At 44.5% G+C, this 26,919-nt stretch overlaps 1 protein-coding gene and 1 long non-coding RNA gene across 2 annotated transcripts in view; both read left to right on the top strand.

Annotated features, from left to right (window-relative positions):
- LOC147584368 (uncharacterized) overlaps window positions 1-13,648 on the top strand; it is a 35,997-nt gene extending 22,349 nt beyond the window's left edge. Inside the window, exon 5 of the long non-coding RNA XR_015248964.1 lies at window positions 10,900-13,648. This is a non-coding gene — a long non-coding RNA (uncharacterized LOC147584368). The remainder of the gene's footprint in view (window positions 1-10,899) is intronic.
- A 5,683-nt stretch (window positions 13,649-19,331) lies between these two features.
- Window positions 19,332-26,919, top strand: part of ZSWIM6 (zinc finger SWIM-type containing 6) — a 199,427-nt gene continuing 191,839 nt past the window's right edge. Inside the window, exon 1 of the mRNA XM_086700215.1 lies at window positions 19,332-20,024. Within this exon, the coding sequence (XP_086556341.1) occupies window positions 19,367-20,024 (658 nt within the window). The 5' untranslated portion in view covers window positions 19,332-19,366. The remainder of the gene's footprint in view (window positions 20,025-26,919) is intronic.

Genomic DNA, 26,919 nt, shown 5'->3' with positions numbered 1-26,919 from the left:
AAACTTCTTCAAGGAGTACTAGCCAAGGGAGTTTTTCTGGTCTGTTTGTGAAACGTGATAAACAAACCCTAGTGTTACAGGTTTTGCTGATTGTAGCAGAAGGGGAAGCCTTGGGTACCTTCTTGGCATCCTCTCCTTCAGTGAGGTTTCTTTCTGACTCAGTTACACACCCATTCCCAAAAACGTATAACACTATGTCAAAGAACACAGCTCAGTGGATGTTGGATAAGGAAGCTACACTTTTAGGGCCTCCACAGAGAAAGGATCCCATGGCTCATCTCTGGAGACGAGAGAGATAATGGGACTGAAGGACGCAAAGGGGTGATTAGCCAAATGAACTGCAACCCCAAAGGCCTAGTTCTGGAGGAGAGGTGAGTAGCCTAGAAAGGGGAGAGAAAATCAAATACACTGTACTCGGTGTAGAGTGAGTATTTGGCACTATTGTGTGCCCTGTCCAAAATATGTCCTGACATTTGCTCCCACTGCAGTAAACTTTACTTTTTTTCATGACGACTGCATATCAGGTTTCCACAGACCCGGTGGGTCGCAAGCAAAGAAAACCGGGTAGGCAAATTCCGTGAACCTAGGGGCATTGTCTGAGCAAAGTAAGATCTCCTGTTTTCTTGTCCTGATGGAGTAGCAGCAGAAAGTTAATGAAAGTCAATGAAGGCAGAGGAGACACAGACGAGACCATCTTCTATATGACTGTAAGCTCCCTAAAAGCAAGGATTAGAAATTATTTGCCTCTCATGTCCACAATAGGGCCTGGAGGGTGGTGAGTACTCCAGGAATATTTGTAGCATGGGTGGATGAATGGAGGGCAGGTGAGAGGCACAGGACACAGGAGATAATTAATTAACATTGGGTTATGTAATGATGTTTTGCGGGGGTGGGTGATGGCAAGGAAAGGCTGGAGAAAGATTTCATTTATGTGATAGGCAAATAAATTCTGGAAGTGTTAAGTTAAAACTAGTATGATTGCATATTTAGTTTTGTCATCTTTCTAGCTTTTTTTGAGCAGTGCCTAATGCTGAATGAGAGTGAGGGTAGAAGGGGGAAAGGAGGCCTAGAATTATAGCTCATGGGCCTCTCTCATTCTGGATCTTGTGAAATGCAAACCATTGAGGAGTGGACAAATGAATTAATGATGATGTTGTCAGGGCCCTCAGAATAAATATTGCCTTTTCCATTCCCACCGCTGGTTCTACATAGTGCAAGCTGACGTATCCTCGAAAGGCTGAGATCTCCTCATTCTTATCTTCTGAGTCAGGCAGCACGAGATGGTGAAAAACTTGCTCAAAAAGCATTTGTATCATTTACCCCTGTCCCTTCAAGCCAAGGTGATCCTTTCTGGCCAAGGATCCTGTCCTATAAGTGAGTTGGCTTTTTGTATTTGGCAGTTAGAAATCTAAATTTAAATTTTTTTTTCAACGTTTTTATTTATTTTTGGGACAGAGAGAGACAGAGCATGAACGGGGGAGGGGCAGAGAGAGAGGGAGACACAGAATCGGAAACAGGCTCCAGGCTCTGAGCCATCAGCCCATAGCCTGACGCGGGGCTCGAACTCACGGACCGCGAGATCGTGACCTGGCTGAAGCCGGACGCTTAACCGACTGCGCCACCCAGGCGCCCCTAGAAATCTAAATTTAAAGTCAAGGTACTTAAAAGTCAGAATACAGAAAGAGTTTCTATCTCCAGATAATTCTATCATGGAGCTCAAAAGGCTCATCTGGAATATTAGAGGGCAGGGAACTTCAAAGAAAGCAAAACCATGTGTTATTATCAGAATGAACGTAGATCTCTAAGAATTCTGTGAAACCCTCTTATGTGGGTCCATGGCATGCTAGTAATTGAGGTGGACGTGGTCCTGGCTGGGTGAGCTAAGAAAGCTGGATTCTTCTAAGGAAATAACTTTCTATGATATCATGATGGGGATGTGCAGGTGCAGTTGGGTGGGAGCCCTTGGCAGCAGGGCTCCCTGTAATGGGTCCAAATCCCTGGTGCCCGTGCTCTCCTGCTCAAGTCACTTCTGCTCATGGACCTGTACTATGACTCACAGGCAGCCAGCAGCAGCTGAGAGGAAATGATGTGGCAACTGTGTCCAAAGATGATGGCTAAATGTTGAAAATAGAAAAGAAAATCCATTAAAAAAATATGCCGTTGTATTTTATAAAGGCTGTGCAAGATTTAAAAAGCATGTTTAGCATTCCAAGTATTTTCCCTTTTGTGTCTTTAGAGACTAGCTCTGAGAGTGATTTTTTGTTTACTTAACATTTAATCAAAAGAGATTTGGACCCCGCCAGCTTTTGAACAACAGCTTCAGTAGCCCTGCCTCTTTGCATTTAGTGCGAAGAGAGAAACTTCAACCAGACGGAGAATTTGATGTCTGTAATATGCACTAAAAGATCAGCTGGTCTAACTTTACAGGGCTAATAAAAGGGAAGAATTTTCCTGTGCTCAGGTCTTTTATGAATTATAAATAACCATTCACTTTGGAAGATAGCACATCATAAAATTTTTTTTCACAAATATGCACAAATCCATTTTAAGATCCAAGGAAAAAGATGTTCAGAAGTCTCAGATGTACTCAGTTTTGATTTCGTGGGGAAACATGTTCTTTTACCATATGGATGCTTTTAAGGGGGCCTTCAGCTGGGGCTTAGTAATGGTACCCCAGTGGCTAAATAAGGGATTTCTTTCCTTCTAACATTATTTCTCTGTTATTAAAGGTGGAAAAACCTTCCACAAATAGCATACTATTAGACTGCTTTAGGGGGTGTCCTGGGAATCAAGGTTATGTATTGCTCCAGAAATACTGTCTGTAATTATCATTCCTCAGTGGTTCTGAGGATGCAGTCTGGGTGTTTTCATTAATTTCTTGATTCTGCTAGGCTGGAGTGCGTGCCTGCTCTTGATATTCAATATTTTGCAGTAGGAGTTTTTGTGGGTTTTTTTTTAGGGTCACAGGTCTCTCCCCCTCCCTTCCTCTCATAATAACCATTTCCTGGCTTCTTTTGTCTGCTAAAATAAAAAGGTACGAAAGACTAGATTTGAAAAGGAAGAGAGCTCAGATGTGAGATTCTTCCAAATCCAAGCCTTTATCTACCCTATTTATAATTTAATATGAATATTAAGAGAGAGAGCATTCAGATCTGACAAACAACTGAGGAGAATCCACAGGTCAGACTAGCATATCGATGTCTCTCCCCAGCACATTATTATGAGTGTTTCCAAACAAAGTTGAAAGAATTTTACAGTGAATACCCATATGCCCCACCATCTAGTCATAGATTCTACCCTTAACATTTAACCATTCTTATTTTATCACATATCTGTACATCCCTCCTCTATTAATCCTTTCAAAGTAGATTGTAAGCATCAATCAATTTCCACTTAAAAACTTCAATATTTCCTTTCTTTTTTTCTGTTGTAAAATTTATATACAATGAAATGTACAATCTTAAGTGTACATTTTCTGAGTTTGGACAAATGTATACCTGTGTTCCCAAGCTTCTGTAAACACATAGAACATTACCATCATCCCAGAAAGTTCCCTCGTGCCACTTCCCGTCAATCCTCACCCTTACTTCCCTTCCCAGAGGCAACTGCTGTTTTGAGTTTTGTCACTGCAGATTAGTTTTGCCTATTCTAGAATTTCATGTAAGTGGGATCAAATAGGATGAACTTTTTAATGTAAGACTTCTTTCACTGAGCATACTGTTTTTGAAATTCAGTCATGTTATCGTGTAACACTAATTCATCTGTTCCATTGTGTTGCTGAGTAGTATTCCATTATATGACTATACCACAGTGTGTGTAGCTATTCCCTGCTCATAGATACCTGGGCCATACTCAGTTTTTGGCTATTGTGCCTAAAGCTGTTGGGAACATTTTTATAAAAGTCTTTTTAAAGACTTATGTTTTCGTTTCCCATTTGTGGGAAAAGACCCATTGGTGTTGACTGCTGAATCACAGGATGAATGTGTGTTTTGTTTCAAAGAAACTGCCATTCCTCTTTCTAAAGTGGGTGCACCATTTTGTATTCCCACCAACAATGTAGGAGAGTTCCAGTTGCTTCCCATCTTTGCTGACATTTAATGTTGTCAGCCTATTTACTTTTAAACCATTTTGGTGAGGGTGTAGTAATGCCTCATTGTGGTTTTAATTTGCCGTTTCCCAATGAATAAGGGCATTGAACACGTTGTCATGTGCTTATTTGTCATTCATACATCTTCTTTTGTGAAGTATCTGTTCAAAACTTCTGTTCATTCAAAATTTTCTTTGTCTTTATTGTTCAGTGGGAGTCCTTTATACATTCTGGACTGATGTCCTCTGTGGAGTTTATGTTTCACAAATATTTTCTTTCAGTCCATGACTTGCCTATTAATTTTCCTTTAAATTTTTTTAAATTTTTATTTATTTATTTATTTATTTATTTATTTATTTATTTAGAGCCAGCAAGCTGGGGAGGGTCAGAGACACAGGGAGAAATTCCAAGCAGGCTCAGGGCTGTCAGTGCAGAGCCCCATAGGAGGCTCCAACGCACAAACTATGAGATCATGACCTGAGCAGAAGCCAAGAGTCAGATACTTACCTGAGGGAGCCACCCGGGTACTCCTCATTTTATTTTTTAAATGTTTATTTATTTATTTTTTAGAGAAAACGAGATTGCTAGCGGGGGAAGGGCAGAGAGAGAGAATCCCATGCAGGCTCCCTGCTCTCAGCACGGAGCCTGACAGGGGCTCCATATCACAAACTGCAAGATCAAGACCTGAGCTGGAGTCAAAGAGACAGACACTTAACAGACTGAGCCACCCAGGAGTCCCTTGCCTATTCATTTTCTTAAAAAAAATTTTTTTTTTTAATGTTTATTCATTTTTGAGACAGAGTAACAGAATGTGAGTGGGGGAGGGGCAGAGAGAGAGGGAGACACAAAATCTGAAGCAGGCTCCAGGCTCCGAGCTGTCAGCACAGAGCCCGATGCGGGGCTCAGACCCACAAATCGCTAGACCGTGACCTGAAGTCTGGTGCCCAACCAACTGAGCCACCCAGGCGCCCCTTGCCTATTCATTTGCTTAATGGTCTCTAGTGATGGGAAGTTTTTTTATTTTGATGAAGTCTGATTTATCAGTGTTTTCTTTTATGGTTATTGTGACCTAAACAAAGCACATTGATCTCAATAAATGTTGTACCCAAAAATCTATTGTAGCCTCAAAAACACTCAAAGCTTCACTGGCTTAATTGCAATAGATGTGTCTTCCTGAAAAAAACATCTATTTACATGCATTTTTGGGAACAACTGAGGAAAACCTGGTGACTTGTAAACACTCACTCTCAGTATCCCAGACGATGAAACAAATTCTAGACCTCCCTTGCTACTTTGCACTACAATAACAAGACTTCTGTTTTCGGTTTGTTTCGTTGCGAAGATTTTTATTTTTTATCTTTAAGTAATCTCTCCACCCAACATGTGGCTCAAACTCACAACCCTGGGATCAAGAGTCGCATGCTCCATAGACTGAGTCTTCTGTTTTATTGGTGGAAAGAGTCACCACCTGGTCAAAGTCATGTTATGGTATCAAGTCAGTCCTTTGGCTTATGGGCATCACAAATGTTTTTTTTTTTTAATTAATTAATCATATGTTATTGAGAAATCATATTATAAACAGTTTGAATATATGGCATGAATGGATGAAGTCTTCCCCACAAAGTCTTCAAGGAATTGAACTAAAGGAAAGAAATCTACAGAGAGACCCAGGTGTTAGTGACAGCATGGGGCAAAATTAAGAGCAGATTGAAGAGGGGAATGGTCGACAATGAGAAAAGCAGAACTTGGAAAAATAGAAACCAGCTGAAGAGACATTCAACCTGTTGTGATTCTTTCAACCTGTTACTGGGCTCCACATCTTCCCAAGATTGCACCCCAGACTCTTTGCCAAATGCTGTGTTGTCACTAAAGCTGTTTGATTTCTCCCTTTGTTTCCTTTTGGGACCTAAGGGACACTCAATACGGACATGACATTTTGAAAACTAAACTCACATCTTTTTCACCCTATCTTCATTGTTGTTCTGGCCTACTTTCTCTTAGACACTTTCTTGAGGGTGTGGGCTGAATGTGGTCTTTCAAACTTTCATGCCAACTCCCTTACGTGTCTTTCCCTCTCTGATTCCATCTTTTCCTGGGATCATTAATGTTCTGAAACTGCTTATTTAGTTGTGGGTTACCCTGGGCCTTCTGTGTCTTCTGTCCTCTATTTTTTTTTTTTTTAAATCACTGAAATGATTTCCTTCTTTATTAGAGACTGATTCAGGAAAGAAAAGGGGTGAGACTTGAGTGGATGATTTTTGCTGTTTGACTACAGGTTGAAACGAGCAGTTGGATTTTTGGGTTTCACTGATCCTCTAGGTTTTTATAACCAATTCCTTTGGTTACTGATTGCATGATTCTCACTGGAAATCATCTGGAAATATGAACTATGGAGAGAGAGCACCAATTAGCAAAGCTCTAGGTGGTTTTAACCCTGGAGAATATTCCCCAATGACTATGTGGGTATGCCTGCCAGGCCTGGAGAGGATCTAGGCTAACGATGAGTTTCCTAACCCACCAGTCCTCGTCCAGTTGCTTGAGTATGAAGATTAGATGTGGGTGGTAAGATTTCCTGGCCTCCTGGATCTATTCCTGAAGAGAGCAGATAAGGTCAGGATGAGGGAAGTCTAGGTTCTGAGTTAGAAAAATCAAGTACGATTTCAGGGTCTCTGAAACAAAGATATGTCCTGAGTAATTCATACACAAACATGATTGAAGTAATCAGAAGGGAGAAATGAATGGGGTTAGAGTCACAGGGCCACATGATAAATTATGCCTGGCTATGCAAGTAGGTTAAATCATTTCCTAAGATGTTGCCAACAGCACAAATATCTGCATTTAGCAACACATGCAACCAAAAAGGGAACCAAAAATACTCCCCAAGTTTCTTCTTCTTTGGAATAGTGATTCCTGTTATTTTACTGTCTCCATTGAGGCACTCAGGGATCTTGGGTGAAGTCAGCTAGGTTGGTCCCCCTGGCCAGCCATGTGGGTGGACTTAAGTGGGTACCCGAAAGTGGTGGGGAGGGTTGTGAAGCTGTTCTGTTGCCAACCCTCCCCAAGACCATTTTCTGCTCCTGCATATTTTTCTTTATACCAATGGGAGTGGGAGGTGAAAGTATCCAAAACCCAGTCTTGGAATCTTTTTTTTTCTTTTTTTCACTTTGAGCTACTTGAAAATGTATATAAAGTAAAATGCAGAACCTTGAAACCCTGTTTCAGCCTGAAACTCACTTGGCTCAGTTGGATTGGCTGGGCTGCAGGGTCCTTTACAAGCAGAAGAGCCTGGGTTGGATAAGAGAAATGGATAATTCTGGATGGGACCCATGGGAAGCATACACTGATTCTTTCCTCTGACTCTTCCTTTCTTTCTTCCTTATTTCCTCCCTCCTTTTCTCCCTCTCTCTCCTATTCCTTCCTTCCTCCTTCCCACCACCACCCCCCTTCTCTTTTGTGCCCTTCCTCTCTTCCTCTCTGTATTCTTGTGTTTTTTTTTTTTTTAATTTTTTTTTTAACGTTTATATACTTTTGAGACAGAGAGAGACAGAGCATGAACGGGGGAGGGTCAAAGAGAGAGGGAGACACAGAATCTGAAACAGGCTCCAGGCTCTGAGCTGTCAGCACAGAGCTCGACGCGGGGCTTGAACTCACAAACTGTGAGATCATGACCTGACCCGAAGTCGGACGCTTAACCGACTGAGCCACCCAGGCGCCCCTCTCTGTATTCTTATATTCTGCCGCTCCATCTTCTAAGGAACTGGTCTGGGAACAAAGGGAGAGACATGGTAAGGAAGAAGACTAAAGAAACTTTTCTTGTGACTGAATAAAAACTGACAATAAAAATGCCAAAGTTTGGTGATTATACTGATAACTGAATGGGAAATCAGTACTGTACAGAAGCTTCACTTACTTTTTAGGCAAGATAATTCTTTTGATATATTTACCAGAGTTCGGCAGGAACATCTGGCTGACTAGCAGTTATATTTTCTGAAGGGAGGGGGCAGCCATTGCTACCGTCAAGTATCCTCTAACTTTTCCTTAGTACCATAAGGTTTATCTGAATCTCACAATATCTGTGATCTTCTGAGATCCAAATTTCCCTTCAAGCTGATGTTTGTCTTTCATTTGTTTTCTAATTAGCATTCAGGTTTTCAGCCCTAGAGTGCACTGCCAGAGGCAGAACGTCTCCCTTGGTGGTGACCCTTGTTGTCATTCTTCTAAAGTGAATTCACAGGACTGTTCTGTGACTTTCAACTTTGCTCTGTGGTACGAGGTCTGTGAATGTTTAGTTGACAATACGTGTGCGCCTCTCTCATTTCCTGTTTTTAAGGGCTGCACTTAATTTATTTGAAAGGGTGGAATATTTTAAATTACAATTCAGCAGTTTTACTAAGGAAGGCTGTAAAACACAATGAGCAAGGAGTTTTACTTCCTCCTCACAATTGCTACTCCCGGTTTTGAAATCTTGATATCCTCCAATCAGTGGGAATGACTTTAACTTAGGCTGGAACAGTTTGAACAGCAACCAAGCCATGGCTGGAACTATAGAAGGGCAAGGGATTCCTGCACACTATAATTCCATTTTTCCAGACGCCTTATTAGTACCCGGAATGTGTCTGCTTATGCTTGATATTGTTCTATCATGTTGAGTTCCCCTCCCCCAGGCACAGCATTTGGATTGGTTACAGAATACAGTTGCTCAGCCAATCAAGTGAAACCTTTCTCCTGCAACCCTAGCAACACCTGACAATGGTCATTGACAAATGTTAGCAGAAAAATCCCTCACAAATCCAACCAGCCATGAAAGTGGTTTCTGGTGAGGGCAAACAGCTAGTCCTGCCCACAGAGCACTTTGTGTGGCCAGAGGACTTGATGTTTGGTGCCAGATCTGTAAAAACAGAACCTGCATGTGGATGCCTACCTCAGTATGCTACCACTTAGGCTGAGCTGGCTTTGGTCAAAGCCATTGTTGGAGTCAGCGATCTGTTATTATGTGTGTACGTAGGGGTGGGTCTCATCTTCTCCCACACCGACCAAACCCTCATCACCAAACAGAATATTTTCAGTGGTTGGAGAAGAAGTCCACGTAAAACTTCGGCTCCAAGGTCACACTTCTATGTTGGATGGTAATTTGTTCCTTAGGGTAAGGCCAGAGGAACATTTTCTGAGGGCGGCAAGATACCTGGCTGTGTCCCCAGTGGCACTTTTCCAAGCCTTCTGGCTACACATCTTTCACTTCCCAGCCAGCCTCTGAACCCTGTTAGGGTGCAGTTGGCCTGTCTGGCTCACCTGCGGGCACATTGGGACACTCCTCTCAGGAGGCTGCTAGACCTAATGAGCTCTCACTGCTCTCCGGGAGGCTTCATGACTGAGGGATCTGTAGGCAGACCTGGCAGAGGCTAGGGTGGGGGAGGGGGCAGGGAATGGAGAATAAGAAAGGGGGCCTGCCAAAAACATGCACAGACAATTCATACGCAAACACATGTTCCCACAAAGACATAATAGCTGTGTGTATATGATACCCTCCTGAAGTCCCCTTACACGATCATTCCAGTTAGTCTAGCCACCTTGGAGGCATATTTCAAACCCTGGTTGAGTAATCCATTGTGTGGTGATTAGCTGTTAATGAAGCTGAAAATACCTAAATCATCCAAGAAGTAATCTGAATTAATTTTTTTTTTTGGTTACACTGCAAGACAAGTCGGTGTCAAGACAAAGACCTGGGGGACACAGAGGCATTTGCACACACAGATATAATGCACACACAGAGATAAACCTAGGTAAGAGGAACAGAGGTAGAACAACCTGGGGTACAAGATGGGGAAAAGAAAGGAAAGGGAAACTTCAAGGACAGACATGAATTGAAGAATGGGAAACCCAAGGTAACATTTTGAAATTAGTGATGTTCATTCAATGCTCCCCACCCACACCCCAGACACCCTCTATTAGGACCACCCTACAGTGCCTGTCTGAATTTAATTTTCCATGGGGGCTGGGGGGAGGGGGTGGCAGTCAGTTTAACGAATTCCTTGGGATTATAAAATGGTAATGGCTTCAAGTCTTAGCCTTTCAGGGGATAGTGATATTTTTCAAAGGGGGCTCATTAAGGTCCAAAGAACCAAATCTCTAATGGTTGAATTGTAAATTGAGAGGAATATCTTTAGTGTGGAGATGTGGCCTTGCTCAAACACATTTGTAAGGTAGAAGCCTTACAAAGAAGGCTGGGGAGGGTGGGGAGTGCAGAGGTGAGCCAACCATCAGATGGATGCTCTACAGAACATGGTGTCAGATGGCAGAGGAAAAGCAGCAGGCCAGACTTACACACAGGAACAAACCAGGAGTTGTTAGAATATTCCATGTCCGTCCTTCAGGGAACTTGGAAACTTTCTGGTGACTTGAGATATGGAAAATTACAGGGGTGCCTGGGTGGCTCAGTAGGTTGGGCATCCGGCTTTGGCTCAGGTCATGATCTCGCGATTCGATTTGTGAGTTTGAGCCCTGCATCTGGCTCTGTGCTGACAGCTCAGAGCCTGGAGCCTGCTTCAGATTGTGTCTCCCTCTCTATCCGCCCCTCCCCCGCTCACACTCCATGTCTCTCTCTCTCAAAAATAAATGATAAACATTAAAAAAATTTTTTTAAAGAAAGAAAATTATAATAAAGGATACCACACATTGTGTTAAAAACCAAACCTTATGTAGCCATATGCATGCACATAGTTCTCGATTTCTGAAAGAAATGAAGCCATTCTGAAAGGAAGTAAAATTGTGGGCATTGTCTATTGAGGAATCAAACAATTTTCTTCCTTTCCCAGATTTTTAGAAGTTTGTCAGTTATTACTGGTCAAGTTTTCGGTGGGTATGAGCAACTATCAACTACGAAGACTATGGAACAACAACAACAACAACAAAAAGTCACATCAAATGTTTACTTCTTGCTCTGGAAGTTCAGAAATCTTGTCTTACTTGTGAAACAGAGAAAGACAAAATAAAATTGACAATGTATATAATATGGTTCTTTGTAACCCAACTTTCCGGGGGGTCAGAAAGAGCCGTATAAAATACCTGAAGCTTCATGAAGGTGCCTGGAGGGAAGAGGTAAAGGTTCTCACTTAGAGTGGATAGTTGATGCTCAACAGTTTGAATTTGACTTGAGGATAAACCAAGAGCCTGCAACTGGGACAAGGCATGTTTATCTTTAGTGCAGCAGTTTGGAGGTGGAGGCATTCCTGCAACAATTGGCTGGCACATACTAGGCACAAAATATTTGTTGGTGACCCAGAACCACTGCCTCCAAATCGACCTTCTCTCAATTCACAGATACTATCAAAGGAGGAAAACCCTAGAACCCCAAGAGAAACCCATTTTTCTCCTCTTAATCCCCAAGAGATCAGTGTTTGCTATTTCCATGGCAACCAGAAGACGCAAAATGGCCAAAACCTGAGAGCTACTTCAGATGAAAGCCAGAAAAAAGAAAATTAACAAGAGACGTGTTACAGACAGCATGGATGACAGTGTGGCCAGGTTTCCGAAATTTGGGGAGATTTTCTTATTTCTTTCCTTGGAAGAATGCAATGCTGTCCAGAATGTAGCAGTGGAGCTTCTTGCTGTGCTGCTAAATGTTCATTGAGTACTTCGTTTTATTCTTTTCTTGAAAGGAGTGGAGGGACCCATGGGCCTTGGCAGCAATTAAGTGAAAGTAAGCTGTTGGAAATTGCTCTCCTGGCAAGCCTTGATGTTAACCTCAATGAGGAGGCCAGTCTGGCTACAGTGCCCTTGTTCCCTTTCTTCCATGGAGTGAACAAATATTTATTGAGCACCTTCTATTTTCTAGGTAATCTATTCCACACACAACGAAATGAAAACTTACAACTCTGATAAGGGCTCCTAGGAGAAGTCCCTGTAACTACTAGAGTGTGTAGTAAGCAGAGCTGACCTGTTAAAGCGGCCAGGCCCTCCTAAGGAAGTATGATTAAGCTGAGTAGGAGGAAACTGGGCCGTGGTTGCAGGGCCTGGGGAGGGAGAACATTCCAGGCAGTGGGAACTCTTGGGCAAAGGCCCTTTGAAGGAAGTGAGCCTCAAGTGTTCGAGGAACTGAAAGCAGGCCTGAGCAGCCTGTGTTGGCAGAACCCCAGAGCGTGAGGGGAATGAACTTGGGGCAAGGCCAGTTGGAGATGTGAGCAGGAGCCAGGTCATTCTCAGTGCAGAGCCTAGTCTTGCAGGGTGGGTTTGTTAGGGACTTTGGTGTCTATCTCTCCTCATTCCAGGGTGAACTCAAGCTGTAACAGGAATGTATGACAGGCCCTTCTTGTGTGTGATCTGGGAATGGCAGCTTCTGGTTTATCTGAAATCCGTCAGAATATTGCCATACATTCCAGATGTGAACCACCAAGTTTCAAAGGATTATAATTTTATGAAATACTTTAAACCTAAATCACATTCAAGATATTTTATCTATGAAGACTCAGGCACTTTGGAGCCATCACCATGAATTTCACTCATCATCATATATTAACCGCTCAGAAGCCAGAGTTTGACCATCTAATAACTTCCCCTGTATCTGTGACCCACCTGGAATCTGGGAAGTTTGCAAGAAGCCAAAAAAATGTAACAAATTTTAAATACATATTTTTACCAGAGGGTAGGTCCTCATTAAGAACTTAATTAATTCCATTGTACACACAGTTCTAACGAGTGGGTTTTTTGGGTTCCAAGGGCACAGCAGATAGGGAGCAATAATTTAGAAAGGGAGAAGGGATGGGGTGGTATATGTGAATAATTAAAAGTAACAGGGAGCAGTACAAATGTAGAGGAGACCAAAAAAGAACCCCCCCCCAAAAAAAACAAAACTCCTGAGACAAAAAACCCATAAGAATTGAAAACTATATTAAAAAAAAAAGTAAGGAAGAAAGAGAAAGACTAAAAGCAAACTGGGGCTTTAATTACAGACAAATCTTCTTGCATGCCTTAAGATCTTGAGGGCATTGTTGTGTTTATAATAAGACTTAATGCTTAAGAAGTCAGTCATATTTTAGAAGGATTTCTGGGCCACAGAGTCAAGCTCTTAAAAAGGGTGTTGGTACTTAAGAAGTAGATCTTCAGTCATTGGGGAAATTGTTGAGGATGGTTCTTACCGAGGTTCTGTGTAACCACGGGTTTACTGTAGTATGGTTCTGTGGATGTGTTAATACAGATTTTGGGCTGAGAAAATATGTGACATACCAGCTCTTGCTGAAACTGCTTCATTTTCACAAGCCCTCGAAATCTGGGTTTGAAGAAAATCATTGGAAGTGACGCTTTTCATATGTGAATTGTCATGGTGCTATTCTTGACAGTGAATGAGTTCTTGAATATTTAAAAATATTGTAGGTGATACAATGTGCTCCATAAATACATCTTAAAGTTTGGCTTTCACATTTTTAACTTTAATTTTCATGCTACCTCTTAAATGCAAATAATCTTTCTCCAGGCATAAGGTGCTCTCAAAAGTTATGTGGTTGTCTGAATTGTATGTTTTCACTTCCTCCAGATGGGAATGAGAATGAATAAAAAACAGTCCGAACACTTTGGAGAATGCTCATGCTATATGTTTATGGAATGATTTGGGGGATGACATTATGCGTTGCAAATAAATCCTCCGTACATGTCAGGGCATTTTCTGTCTCCCTAGAGAATATGTTCACACTGTAGTAGTTGATGTTTTAATTGTGTTTTTCTTATGCTATCTCACTTATCAGACCCATCTGCAAAAGAGTGATGGAATTTTGAAGAAATCATTAATTTTCTAAATGACAATTCTTCTATATTGCTACTTTTTCAGTGTTTAACAGCAGGAGTTTTTGTTTGTTTTCTTTTTTCCTCCAGTTGACAGAGGTAAATAAATATGGAAGTAAATATTTTCACATTATCCAATTAAACATATTCTTGGGTCTATCTTGTGACAAGCTTTACAAAAGACCTAGTAAAACGTTACAGCTATTACAAAGGGGAAAGACTAAATGCTCTAATTAAATGTGGCATTTCCTATTTCTTCTGGCTATCAACTAGGTTCTAGGCCTGGTTGGAGGCCAGTAAAACATTCTGGTTCTGAGATGGCTTTTATATGATGAGACTCACCACGGATCTTCAGAGTGGAATGAATAGCAGAATGATACCATTCTGGTCAGTTTTCACAATACTGAAATTGTATACAGTCTGTATTTACACTAAAATGTTTTTGCTCAAAATTAACACAATATAAATAAAAATAATAGCTTACCTAATATTTAACAAAAGCAAACATTTACCTCTTGAGAGAGAAATTATTGTTCAAATACAAAATTTATTTTTTTAGATTTTAATTTTTAAGTAATCTCCACACCCAACAAGTGGCTCAAACTCACAACCCCAAAATCAACAGTCACATGTTCTACTGATTAAGCCACCAGGCACCTCTCCAAATTATAAAATATAAAGCAAATTTATTTGTAAGCAAGTTGTTAACCTGATCATTTTGTGTATGTCGAGATGTAATGATTTATTTTTCAAAATTCCAGATTGTAACTTATTCCCTCGATTAGCTGAGATGACTAGCAATAATGATGAGGCAATGTCATTTTTTCTTTCTGGAGTCTTCCTTCTAAGCACTGGACTGTGTGAAGTTCTTGCCACTAAAGAGTAGTTTTCAAACTTGGGTGTAAAGAAGCCTTATGTGGGGAGTGACTGATGGTCAATTTATGGTTCCCAGCTCCAGCATTATGTTCAGGTGCACTCTAAGCGTTCTCTCTTTGAAAACCACTGCTCCAGGAATTTGATAAATCTCTATTGAATTTAACTCAATTTTTTCACTTTTTTAAATGTTTATTTTGAGAGAGCGCGAGTGTAAGAGTGCACTTGAGCAAGCAGGGGAGGGGCAGAGAGAGAGAATCTCAAGCAGGCTCCACACAGTCAGTGCAGAGCCTGACAAGGTGCTTGCTCTCACGAACTGTGAGAGTGTGACCTGAGCCGAAATCAAGAGTCAGATGCTTAACCGATTGAACCCCCAGGCACCTCAAATTTTTCATTTTTAAATTAGAAATTTACCTGGGTAAGGGTGCCATGCTAGGTCTCTGGATAGGACTCTACTGCCCCTTTCAAATAAATTCCTTTGCCATACATCCATGTAGGCATCCAAGTACACAGAGCAGGTGCTAGATTTGGTGCTGGGGGAGGGAGTGTCTCTTCCTTGAGGCTCTCAGTTTAGTTCCTGGGAGTCCTGTTAATGAAGTTTGCCTGTCAGCCTAGCCCCTGACCACAGTGGCCGATGTGATATGTGATGTGATATGATGAGTCACATCATTTGGGAAGCTGTAGACGTTTTGTACTTTTATTTCTTACCATTGCCTAATGGCAAATATTGGAGCATAATCAGGGGCCTCTAGTCCTGATTTAGTCCCTGGGGTAGGGTCCTGTTTGAAAAGGGTAATTATAAGTAATTTAGTAACGAATTCTATGAACACCAGGAAAACACTGTAAATATCCCCACAACTAGAGCTGGCACAGTACCAACCAATCATAACATATGGTGACTTACTTCTTCCTTGGCTCAGGGGTAAAGCTAACCTCTGGGGAGGAAGAAGCCTTGCAGTATGGTGCTGGGCACTTGGGGCCACAGAAATGGTTGAGGCATAATCCCAATCCTCAGAGGATTTCTAACCAGGGAAGGGAGAGAATGCGAATGGCTCAGGCAAGTGTAAACATAACTGTGATGCCAGGTAGAATGGTATAGATGCTATAGGAAAGATCCAAAGTGTTAGAAGGGCTTGAAGAGAGAGATCACACTTCTAGGTGGGTTTTCCCAGAGGAAGCGGCATTTGAGCAAGTCCTTGAAAGAAGGGTAGGAATTTGGCAAGTTGCAACGGAAGAGAGAGACATTATAGGCAGTAGACTTGTCCTGAGCAAATGTGGGGAGTGGGAAAATGAGGAGGACTTCTGGGGGAACTGGGAGAAGTCCTGTTGGAGCATAAGAAAAATCCTGTTGGGAAGCTCGAAGTGCTATTGGCTTTTATGGGAGATAAGGCTGGAAAGCTGGGTTTGGTCAAGATCGTATCTGAGTTTGGTCTTTTGCCAATAGGCAGCACGGAGCCATTTAAAAGAACTTGAGCAGGAGGGTGACACAGTCAGAACTGTACTTGAGGAAGCACAACAGCTGGGTGGAGGAGGATTTGGGGGAGGAAAGGTTATACAGACATACCAGTGAGGAGGCCCTGCAGAGTGAAGAGGCGGAATAATTGAGCAGCAAGAGGGACTGGGATAGACAACACAGCAAGTAAGCCTACATGGGAGTCGCAGGAAAAGGAAAAGAGACATAAAGCTTGGGGGCCTGTAACAGGCGGCAACAGTAATGCCAGTCTAGGGGAAGGAAGAGATCCTGGTTTCCAGGGAAAGGTGGTACTCTGGATTTGAGGTGGCCACGGGCACCAGGAAGAAAGAAGTGAGCTGAAGCAGAGACCGTTACTAGGGGATGGGAATGGTGGAAACTCTACGAGGGGTAGGTCACCAAAAATGCAGAAGAGGACGAGGATAGGCTGTAAGGAAGGGTATTATACGTTAAAGAGTTTGGAGAAGGAGAAAACCAAAGACAAAGCAGAGAAAGATGAGTTGGAGATGATGGAGCCACAGTAAAGTGTCAGGGAAACCAGGGGAGAGCAATTCAAGAGGGAGAGTGGTTTCAGCTTAAGCTACTGCAGAAGGGAAAACTGAGAGGAGCTGGTGGCTCTGGATTCTTTTTTTAAATTAAACTAGATCCCTCCAACGTAGGATGATGCCTGAAATCTAGTCTCTTTGGTTCATTACAAAATCGAGATCTCTAAAGTTAGGCACCTCCAAAGTGTCTATTTTTCTGTTCAATATAAATTAATGTCTTCCACTAACACATCCTATGACCCTGAATAAATCACTTACCCTGTCTAGGGGCACCTGTTTTGTCATCTTTTACTTTCCAGATAAGCGATTCTGTGTGTATCATATGAAAATACTTGGTAATGTACACAATATTACACATGCCTGAGACTTATCATGACTGTATTTGAGAAGAGCTCAAATTGTATTTTACTTTTCGACTTTTTTTCCTATCACCTATGTTTTTCAAAAGTTTAAACATTATTTTTATTTTTAATAGATCCAGAAATGTAATAACTAGAGGAAAGAGCCCTCCCCTCCCATTTGCCTATAAAGATTCTCTTCCAGCTTTTTTCTCAGGCCTTTACCTAAGCATTGAGAGGTGCACCCCAAATACCAGACAGATATACAGAAATATTATGTCATCAAAATTTTCCTAACAAGTAAGGTAGCGATGGACAGTCTGCCAGCATCCCATCCCCCAGGGACCTGCAGCCTGGGTCTTCTCAAGGCCTGACCACAGTTAAGAGCCAAGACCGGCGGCAGTTCGAGGTCCCCTGGGCCTTGGCCTTCGGTGGGCGATTTTCTTTAAAATTCAGACGCACTCTATTTCCTTTCATTTTAACCCAGGCAATGAAGCAGGCAGGTGGGTAACACCAGCCAATAACCTTAAAAGACGTGAAAGTGTCAAAGGAGATACGGTTTATCTCCCACAATAGCGACCGTATCAGTATCACGATTTACAGTAAAAACAAGGTGGGGCGAAGAGTAAGGATGTCGCCAACGCGCTAATTAAGTCTGCGGCTTGGACCCAGATTTGACCGAGGTCTGTGGAGTGCGAACAATATCCGCAGGGTTCCCCGTTCAGCCCGGGACTCGCCTCTTTGCCTTCGCCGGCGCCCTCGTACCAGCGAGCAGCGCTCTTCGCTCGCCCGCCCCCCTCGCTGCCTTTACCCGAGTGGAAGGGCCGTTCGGGAGTAGCCAGCGCGGCTGGGAGGACGGCGAGCGTCCGGAGTGCCTAGGTTCCTGGCAGCCGGGCACCCGGGGCCGAGCCTGGCCGACCTAACTGCGCACCCAGCGCGTTAGCAGCAGCCGTCCGCCGCCGAGCGGCCGGGGCGCGCCGTCTCCAGTCGGCGGGGCTGTACGCGCGCGCGCGCGTGGGGTGTGTGTGTGTGCGCGCGCGTCCGTGGCGTGTGTACTCACAAATGTGTGTTCGCTAAATCCACTGCCCCGGTGTACCCTCTGCCTCGAGCAGAGCACCCAGCTTGGAGCTGGGTCTCGGCGGCGCGGCCGCGGGGGCGACGCGAGCCGGTTCAAGTTTCCCTGCTCCGCGCCAGAGGCCTGGCCAGCTTCCTCGCCCGCCGAGCTGAGAGTGCGCTAGGGCCGGGAGGCCACGGCCAGCTCAGGACGCGCGTCGCAGAGCTGCGGGGCAGGTTCCGAGCGCTCTGCGCGTTTTGGAACACTTTGGCCGGCTCGGCTCCCAGACCGGCCGCCGGGATACAGCGGACACGGGAATCCGGGACGGGTGCACTGCAGCCATGCGGGGCAGCTGAGTGGCCGCTCTCCTTCCCTACCCGGGTCTGCAAAAGTGAACTGGAAAACAGCCGAGCGCAGCCTCCTCCCTCTTCCCCAGCGCCGCAGTCCCGGCTGGCGTGGGGGTGGGGGGAGTTCCCCTGGGCTGACTGTAGGGGAAGCGGGCAGCGGAGCTGCCTCGGCCGCACCTCCTCTGCCTTCCTCTCCACCCCCGTCCCTCAGGTTCCACGCCGCATTTCTTTGTTTTGAAAGCGCCTCCTCCGCCCAGAGGCTTTTCCCCGGGCGGCCAGGCTCTGACGGGGGTGGGGGGGTGGGGCATTGGCTCGCGGGCCCCGCCCCTCATTTAGCCCGGACCCTTCCCCGGGCTCTTCTCCCCAAGTCCCCCCCGCCGCCAACTCCCCTTCCCTCCGCTTTTAGACACACCAGGCGCGTCTTCACTTGCCGGACATCAAAGGGCGGCAGGGAATTGGAGGGGGAAGTTGAGTTGGCAGGGGGCACAGAGACCCACCTACCTTAGGCCAGGCTCGGCTGCCCGTCCCCTCCCGCGGGAACCCCGCCTGAGCCCCGCCCCCCGCGTCACAGCAGCCTGACATTCTCACAACCCACCGGGCACCCAACCTCGCCGCCCCCGCTACCCCCGTGTCCGCGGAGTGCTCTATTTATGTTTCAGCTCAGCGATTTGCATGGGCCCCGCCCCTGGCCCTAGGTCCCCCTATCCGTTCCCCGCCTCAACCCCGACGTCACGGAGAAGGCCCCGCCTCTCGTGCCCGTACAAGGAGCGGCGGGCCCTAGATGGCAGCGTGGCGTCGCCGCGGCGTGTGCGTGTCGCGCTTCCTTGTGCCGTTTATAGGGTCCCAGCACTTCCGCTGTCGGGTTAGAAGCGGCGCGGTCATGGCGGAGCGCGGACAGCAGCCTCCTCCCGCGAAACGGCTCTGCTGCCGGCCGGGCGGCGGCGGTGGCGGCGGGGGCAGCAGTGGCGGTGGAGGAGCGGGTGGCGGCTACAGCTCTGCCTGTCGGCCCGGCCAGCGGGCGGGCAGTGCGGCTGTGGCGGCGTGCGGGGGCGGCGCGGCGCTGGGGCTGCTGCCGCCGGGTAAGACCCAGAGCCCCGAGTCGCTCCTGGACATCGCGGCGCGCAAGGTGGCGGAGAAGTGGCCGTTCCAGCGCGTGGAGGAGCGCTTCGAGCGCATCCCGGAGCCGGTGCAGCGCCGCATCGTTTACTGGTCCTTTCCCCGCAGCGAGCGGGAGATCTGCATGTACTCGTCCTTCAACACCGGCGGCGGCGCCGCGGGCGGCCCCGGCGACGACAGCGGCGGTCCCGGCAGCGCGGGCGGCGGCGCGGGCGGCGCAGGCGGCGGCGGCTCCTCGTCCTCGCCGGCCGCCACCTCGGCCGCCGCCGCGGCTGCCGCCGCCGCCGCCGCCGCCGCTGGGGCCGGGGCCCCGTCGGTGGGGGCCGCCGGGGCGGCGGACGGCGGCGACGAGACACGGCTGCCCTTCCGCCGGGGCATCGCGCTGCTGGAGAGCGGCTGCGTCGACAACGTCCTGCAAGTCGGTGAGTCACGGGGCAGCCGCGGAGCCGTCTGTCCGTCCGTCAGTCCCTCGGGGGGCGCCCGCCCCCTCTCCTCCGGCAGCCCCTCAATTGGGCGCGCGTCCGCACCCCCTCCCGATGCCCTCACCGTCCCGGACCGTCCTCTCGAGCGGAGCGCCCATTTCCTTCTCGCCCCTCCCCGCCCCCGTTTCCCCGGACGGGCCAGCGCGAGTGGGAAATGAATCAGCAGGACTCGCCCCGCGGCGGGGTTGGCGGGGTGGGTGTCGGGTGCCCCCGGCCCGCTCCGTTCCCCGCCCTTCTCCCGGGGAGCACGTCCCGGAGGGCTGCTCGCCCTTTTTTGGGGGGTGGTTGTGGACAAAGGCGGAGGCGGACGGCCGGGCTCCGGCGAAGGGTGTGTGTGGCGGGGCCGTGCGGGGCGGGGGAGGGGGCGCGGGCCGCACAGACAATGCCGGCCGGGGCCGAGCCGGCGGCCGGGCCGCCCTTCGCGCTCACCCTGCTCTCTCTCCTTGTCTGCGGTTCGCTCCTTTTTCTTTCTCCTCTCTCCCCCTCCCCGCCCTCTCTATTGGAGGGGTGGGGACTACATTTTAATGCCTCTCGGCTGCCGCTCCTTTCGGGGCTCCGACGGGCTGGCGGCCGTGGCGCTCCGGGGTCGTTGCGGCGTCTGGTTTGGCCCGGGAGAGCTCCGCCGGCGGCCCGGGGATTTAAATGTGTCTTTTCCCCCCGCGCCTCCCCTGCCTAGTTGGTGCGCAGGAGGGAGGGGGGCGGCGGGCTGGACTCCCTCTCCTCAGAGACCTCTCCCCCCGAGGGCGTCCCCGAGTCCATGGGCGCGAGCCGGGGAAGGAGCGGCTTGCGCTTCCCTTTCCTGTCGGGCCCGGCGGTGCCCGGGGGCCTCTGCCGCCGGAGTTTGGTTGGCGCTAGGTGGCCGGTGGCCGTGCGCGGGGCGAGCCGCGGTGAGCAGTTACGGGCTTTGCGCTCGCAGCCGGCGGCGGCAGGAGCGCGAGGCAGAGGGGCTCCGCGGCCGCGCAGCGTCCCTCCAGGCGCGGCCGCCTGGCAGCCGGGAGCGACCCCGCACTTTGTTCTCGTTTTCAGGTTTATTTGTGCCCCTTTCAGTTCTCTGTCATCCTCCGAAAAGGGAGACCCAAACAAAAGAGTCTCTTTATTTCTTTTCAGAGCTTGTAAAGTAGAAGATACTTGACAAAGGCGAGCAGGACTTGTGATTTAAAGCTGCACAGCCCTCCTTTTCTCTGACAGACCATGAGAGTTTTCTCAAATACCGAGTTTAAAAGCTTTCCCTGTCTTCACTCCCTACCCCCAATGTTTTTTTCTGGCCAGATATCTTTTTCAGCCGTAGGATGGGGATGTTTGGGATGGAGTGAAAAGAACAATGCTATAATGAAACTCCCCCCCCCCCCCCATATTTTTCTCCTGATTGCAAACGGCATATTTTGCCCCCCCCCCCCCCCGCATTGCTGTCTACTTTAAATAGTATTGTGGTGGTGAACATGGTACCTAATGAATGGGGAGAGGGTTGGAAGCATCGCTGTCTCTGATTTTTAATCTTTCTTTCCATAGTCCGTTCTTTTATCCTTCTCTTTGGGAGTCGGGTGGGGGTCTGGATAGGGGCCGCAAAAGAGAATTAAGATTTATTTTAATTCTCTTTAGTTAATTTGAATTCTAATGCAGTCTGCAAACGTGATTTTCTGCATGGTCATTTATTTCCAAAGGCAGCCCCCAGTGTTGTCTTTTCTAGGTTCGGTATCTTCTCCTTATGTCTAGAGGAGGTTTAACTTTTGAGGCTATCCATCCTTAAAAAAAAAAAAAAATCTAACTAGCATTCTTTAAAGTTATACCTCCTTTTTTTTTTTTTTTTTTTTTTACACCCCCCCCCCCCCCTTGTTTCCTGCTGGGTTGAAACGGATTGAAGCACATCCACGGTTTCTCAGTATAACGAAACTAGAGTTTGGGAATTTTTATGGCTTGGCTGGCAATGTTGAGTGTTGTTTTTTTTTTTCCCCCTTCTGTGCTTGACTCTGCTTGCAAGCAATGAGGAATGACAGGAGAGCACATAGGGAGGGTTTCTTGGCTGATTGCATTTAAGCCAGGAATTCACTGTGAAAATAAAGCCAAGGGGCGATAAATAAAAGATGCAATCTTCTCTAGGAGACAGACACACAGCGTGGGCTTTGCCTGCTTTCATCAGTGAAGAGGCCTGGGTGAGTTGTAAAAGAAAATAGTAACTTTTTGAATAGTCCCCAAAGGGGAAGGAGGCCACTGAATGGAGTTGGCAGTAGTTGATATGAAGTCGTATGATGCTGTTTGCATAGCTTGAAGAGTTGACCACCCTTTCCGAAACATTTACATACGTGCTAAACAAGTGCTGTACAAATTGTGGAAAATATTCTTTTCTCCCCTCTGAGTTGTGCCATTTTCCTTAACTTCCAAGTTGTATTACTTGTTGTGCCAGTCAGCTTATGAGATGGAAGGCTGTTAAATGCCTGGCAGCTGGCTCTGTGAGATAGAAAACTCAGGACCAGGATTTCTTTTCCTTGATGAAGAACAGAGAGAATGGCTAGATTAACCATCTAACTTAGCTTTAAGTGGTGGTTTGAATTGGTATACTAACACAAGAGGCTTATTTTGTAATTTTTCGATTTGAGGTAGAAGTCATTTTTGCTTCAGAATGTGACATGGAAAATAACACCATATACCATGATAGAACCATAAGCAATATTCTGGTATTTCAAAATTACAAGTTTGTTTGTACAGGAAGTATTCACTGACTTTTGTAGAGATGACTAAATTATAGATGCAGCAGGGAAAATCTAGTTGTTTGACACTGTTGAAGATTTTTTAAGTATTGAGGGTCAATGAATTGGGACTTCCCAGAAATTAAACATGTTTATTAGTTATTTTTAAACTCCTATTTTAAGAAGAAATTTAAAGGGAAAAAAATTAAGTCTTTGATGTAGTAGTTGTAAATGGTATTTAATTGGTGCAGAACTGTCCATCAGTTAATTACTGGAAGTTTTGGAGAAAGTGTAGTTCGCTAATTTTTTATTGATTGATATTATATCAAGAGAGAGTCATTGCTGAAGGTGCTTGTATGTAAATATTATCGACATCACTGAAGTAATAATTTAGAAGGCATGTAAAAAAATTTCCCCAAAGTTTTGCCTGGGAAAGAGAGCTTTCTTATTATGACCTGGAACTCAAATTTTAAGGACAAATAACTTGAATTAAAAGACAGACAAATTTAATTGGATAAAAAAACCTAAAAATTTCTGGAAGACTGAAAACGTGATAAATGAAGTTAAGCAGCTAACTGGGGCGAATATTTGCAGCATGTTGGAGGCTAACGAGAACTCTGAAAAATTAGTTTAAAAAATAAAAGGGAGAGATGAATAATTTAGTTAAAACACGGGCAACACATTTCACAAAGAAATGTAAATGATCAATTTGTCTTCACTCTTGTTGTTAGTAAAGGTGACAGGCCACGTTCTTCTTCCACATCGGTGAAGACAAAAAAGATGGGTAGATAGTACGCAGAATTGGCTGAGGAGGTGGGAGAAGTTGCTGCCTCCCTGGTTCCTTGGCTCTGACTTTTTATGTCATTTCTAGGAATTTATTTTCTACGTTCATTGATACTCATGCACAAAGATGTTCTGTACGTTGAGCAATGCTCATTGCAGTATCTGTAATACTGAAAAGCTGGAGTCTGTGGAAATTTCCATCTGAAGGGAACTGGTTAAGAAGTACTCTATGGAATTCTATGCAACCGTGAAAAACAGAGAGAGAGATAAATATATATACTGATAAGAAAAGGTGACCAGAGTATTTTATTTAAAAACAAGTCAGCTCTTCATACAGTAGTCTGTAATTTCTGTTTAAAACAAAAAAGATAGACTTACAGATGCATAAAAATTTCTAGAAGGCTACACAAGCAACCAATGAATAGTGGTTATCTTTGGAAAAGGGCAGTCAAGTGGATGGGTGTACTTTTGGGGGGGGGTTACTTTTCATTTTATGATTGTCTTATGGTTGGATTTTTCTAAGATCAGAAGCGCTCATTTTTGTAATTAAAAAGTCTTAGAAAAATTATCTTGTGTTTTTCAATTTTTTGTTTGTTTTGCGGTGTGTGTGTGTCCTCTTTCGGAAAATTGGTATACATTCGATTTTGTATTGAAACAAACAAGTTTGCTTAATTTGTGACTAATCAGTTTAAAATAAGTATTTAAACAAAACTGGGATCTTGCCTTTAGTATGGGCAGGAAGAAGATAAATTTTAAAAGGAGTTGCTTTTTTTTTGTTTGTTCTGTTTTGCTGGTTACTTTTGGGAGAAAAGAATATTGCCCGGAATTCTGTTAACACTTTGGTAAACATTTTTTTATGGACTTTTTAGATTCATAACTTAAAATTTCTTGTTTTAGGGAGTGGCAAGGCAGTAAAAGGGAATCTGTTTTAGAATTAGGTTGCATAAAATTTTTAGTCACTTTATTTAAGGCTAATTTGTGGGCATTTCTTTGAGTGTTTTGGTTTTCTTTATAGACCAGAGATTGTTACATGAAAGTATGATTCTGGGTACACTTTTAGAATGGGATGTTTTGTTTACTGTTGATAGTATATTTCATTGGAAGCATTTTTCAAGAGGGAAGTGATAATATAGGACATTTAAAAATCAGATCCTATGTTTTCTTCCTTTTGATTAATGAAAAAGTACACAAAAGAAAGTTTGAAACTAGTTGCATATGTCTTCTTTTATTCTGTGCCAGTTAAAATGTTTGATTTGCTTACAATTGATTTTTGAAAGTATCTGAGTACTTAGTATGTGCTCAGCATTGTTCTGAGGAAGGTTAAAATTTCAATTTTTTCAATTATATGTGGGGAAATCTTGGAATTTCCATCTCTGGTGGCTAGTATTGGTCCAGTGAGGAAATCTAAAGTGTTCAGGAAACAACAATACTTGTAGCCAAAAGATTTGAATAAGATGGAAGGTGAATTGCAGATCTGAATTAAGCAAACATTTTTACTATTGCTTCAGGCTTTAATTTCTTGCCATACAGTGAGTTGTATCCTGAGTACACCCTTGGGGTGAGGAGGAAAAGGCCATCCCCATTATTTTATTTCAACTGTGCATTGAATTTCATCCTTTCTGTAAAGACTTTGATGCCTTTCTTTTTAGAAACATCAGGATGACTGTGGAACATGTCCTTTAATAGAAGAATTATTGCAATTAATTGACCAACTCAAGTCATTATTGTCTTAAGTATGTTCTGGCCGATTTTTAAGATGTTTATCCTGCGCCTCTTTTCTTTTCACAATGGGTAATCAATTGCCATCAATTCTAACTCTAAATGTTTCATTTGGAAAGAAGCAGGCCAGCACATCTTTTCTGGTCACACTCATATTAAGGGTTTAGTTAATGTTTGATTTCAGTGGGCAGTATGTTCAGTGAAAAGGATGGCAATGGAAGAATACCAATGTTGTCTTTTAAGAAAGCTGCCCCTTTTAAAAGTTACACAATTGGGTCTGTAGTAATTCCACATGCTTACATGCTCTGTTTTTGTGTTAGAAAACCGTTTTGCTTTAATACTTCAAAATGAATTTGGTACCTTTAAGAAGCTTTGTTACATACACATAAAATTAAACAAAACTCCTGTGGTGTTAGCAGTTTTTATAGGGGTGGTCATTAAACTTGAACTGTTGTTGACCTTCAACTGTTATATTTAAGGGGACAAATATCCTAGAAAAGAAAGAAGATCATAGTTAACTATAAACATCTTAGAAACAAAGCAGATTATAGGCAACTATCTTTTAGGTGACAATAAACTATGTGGGACTCACAAAACCATTTTTAGTTATCTTTCAAATTATTGTATAATCTCAAGACCAGTGCTTTCTCACAGCAAAAAAACCCTAATTTAATTTTCTTGTTTTATTAATTTTTTGACATGTGTAAATGTTTGGGGATTACAGTAAATTAGAAAACATAAACAGTTTCCTTTAAGTGGATAGGAAGACTCTCCCATCTCCTTTTGAAAAATCAGTCTCAAATGGTAATTTGGAGAAAAATACTACATAGTCTTGTCTCATGAAAGGAGACTCTAGTTTCTTAGTCCTAGCCAGTCTCACAAATAAAGTATGTTAGTTAGATTTGTTTAAAAAACATACCTTTGCAGGGGCACCTGGGTGGCTCAGTTGGTTGGGCATCTGACTTAAGCTCAGGTCATGATCTGGCATTTGTAAGTTTGGTGAGTTTGGTAAGTTCAAGCCGGCATTGGGGCTCCCTGCTGATAGCTCAAAGCCTGGAGTCTGCTTCGGATTCTGTGTCTCCTTCTTTCTCTGCCCCTTCCCCACCTGTGCTCTGTGTCTCTCTCTGTCTCTCTCAAAAATAAATAAATAAGCTTAGGAAAAAAAACCCCATCTTTGCAGTTTTTGCTTTCAGTGCCATGTGTTCTGCTAAGAATATGCTTTAAACATGGTTTTTAGTTCTTTAAAAATAGGATGCTTCCTTTTATTTTTCTCATCTAGAAAAGGTAGTTAAAGTAAGCTTTAGAGAGAAAGCAGTGCAAAATCTGGTTTTCATTTGAAATTTAAAGATTGACTTTCAGCACATAGTAAGTGGACTTTGGTAAGGGTATGCTAAGTGATTTATATTTGTGGGATTCCTCAGTGATAATTAGATTCGGGTCAGTTAATATGTATTGTATATATTTACATGTATTTTCTTACGTATTTGTAACTAATTTGATGTTCACAAGTGCACATAAAAGGAGATGAACTCAGTGTCATTTGGGTATCATTACCCGAAGCATATTTCAGTGACCCTGTGTGTAGATACATTGTGCTGTTTCTTCTTAAAGTATGCTAACAGATGTATGATAGTTATTATCTACTTGTA

This window comes from Puma concolor, chromosome A1 (assembly GCF_028749965.1).
Source record: "Puma concolor isolate L17-30 chromosome A1, mPumCon1.1.hap2, whole genome shotgun sequence".
In the NCBI taxonomy this organism is placed as follows: domain Eukaryota; kingdom Metazoa; phylum Chordata; class Mammalia; order Carnivora; family Felidae; genus Puma; species Puma concolor.
This window is presented reverse-complemented; position numbering and strand designations above follow the sequence as displayed.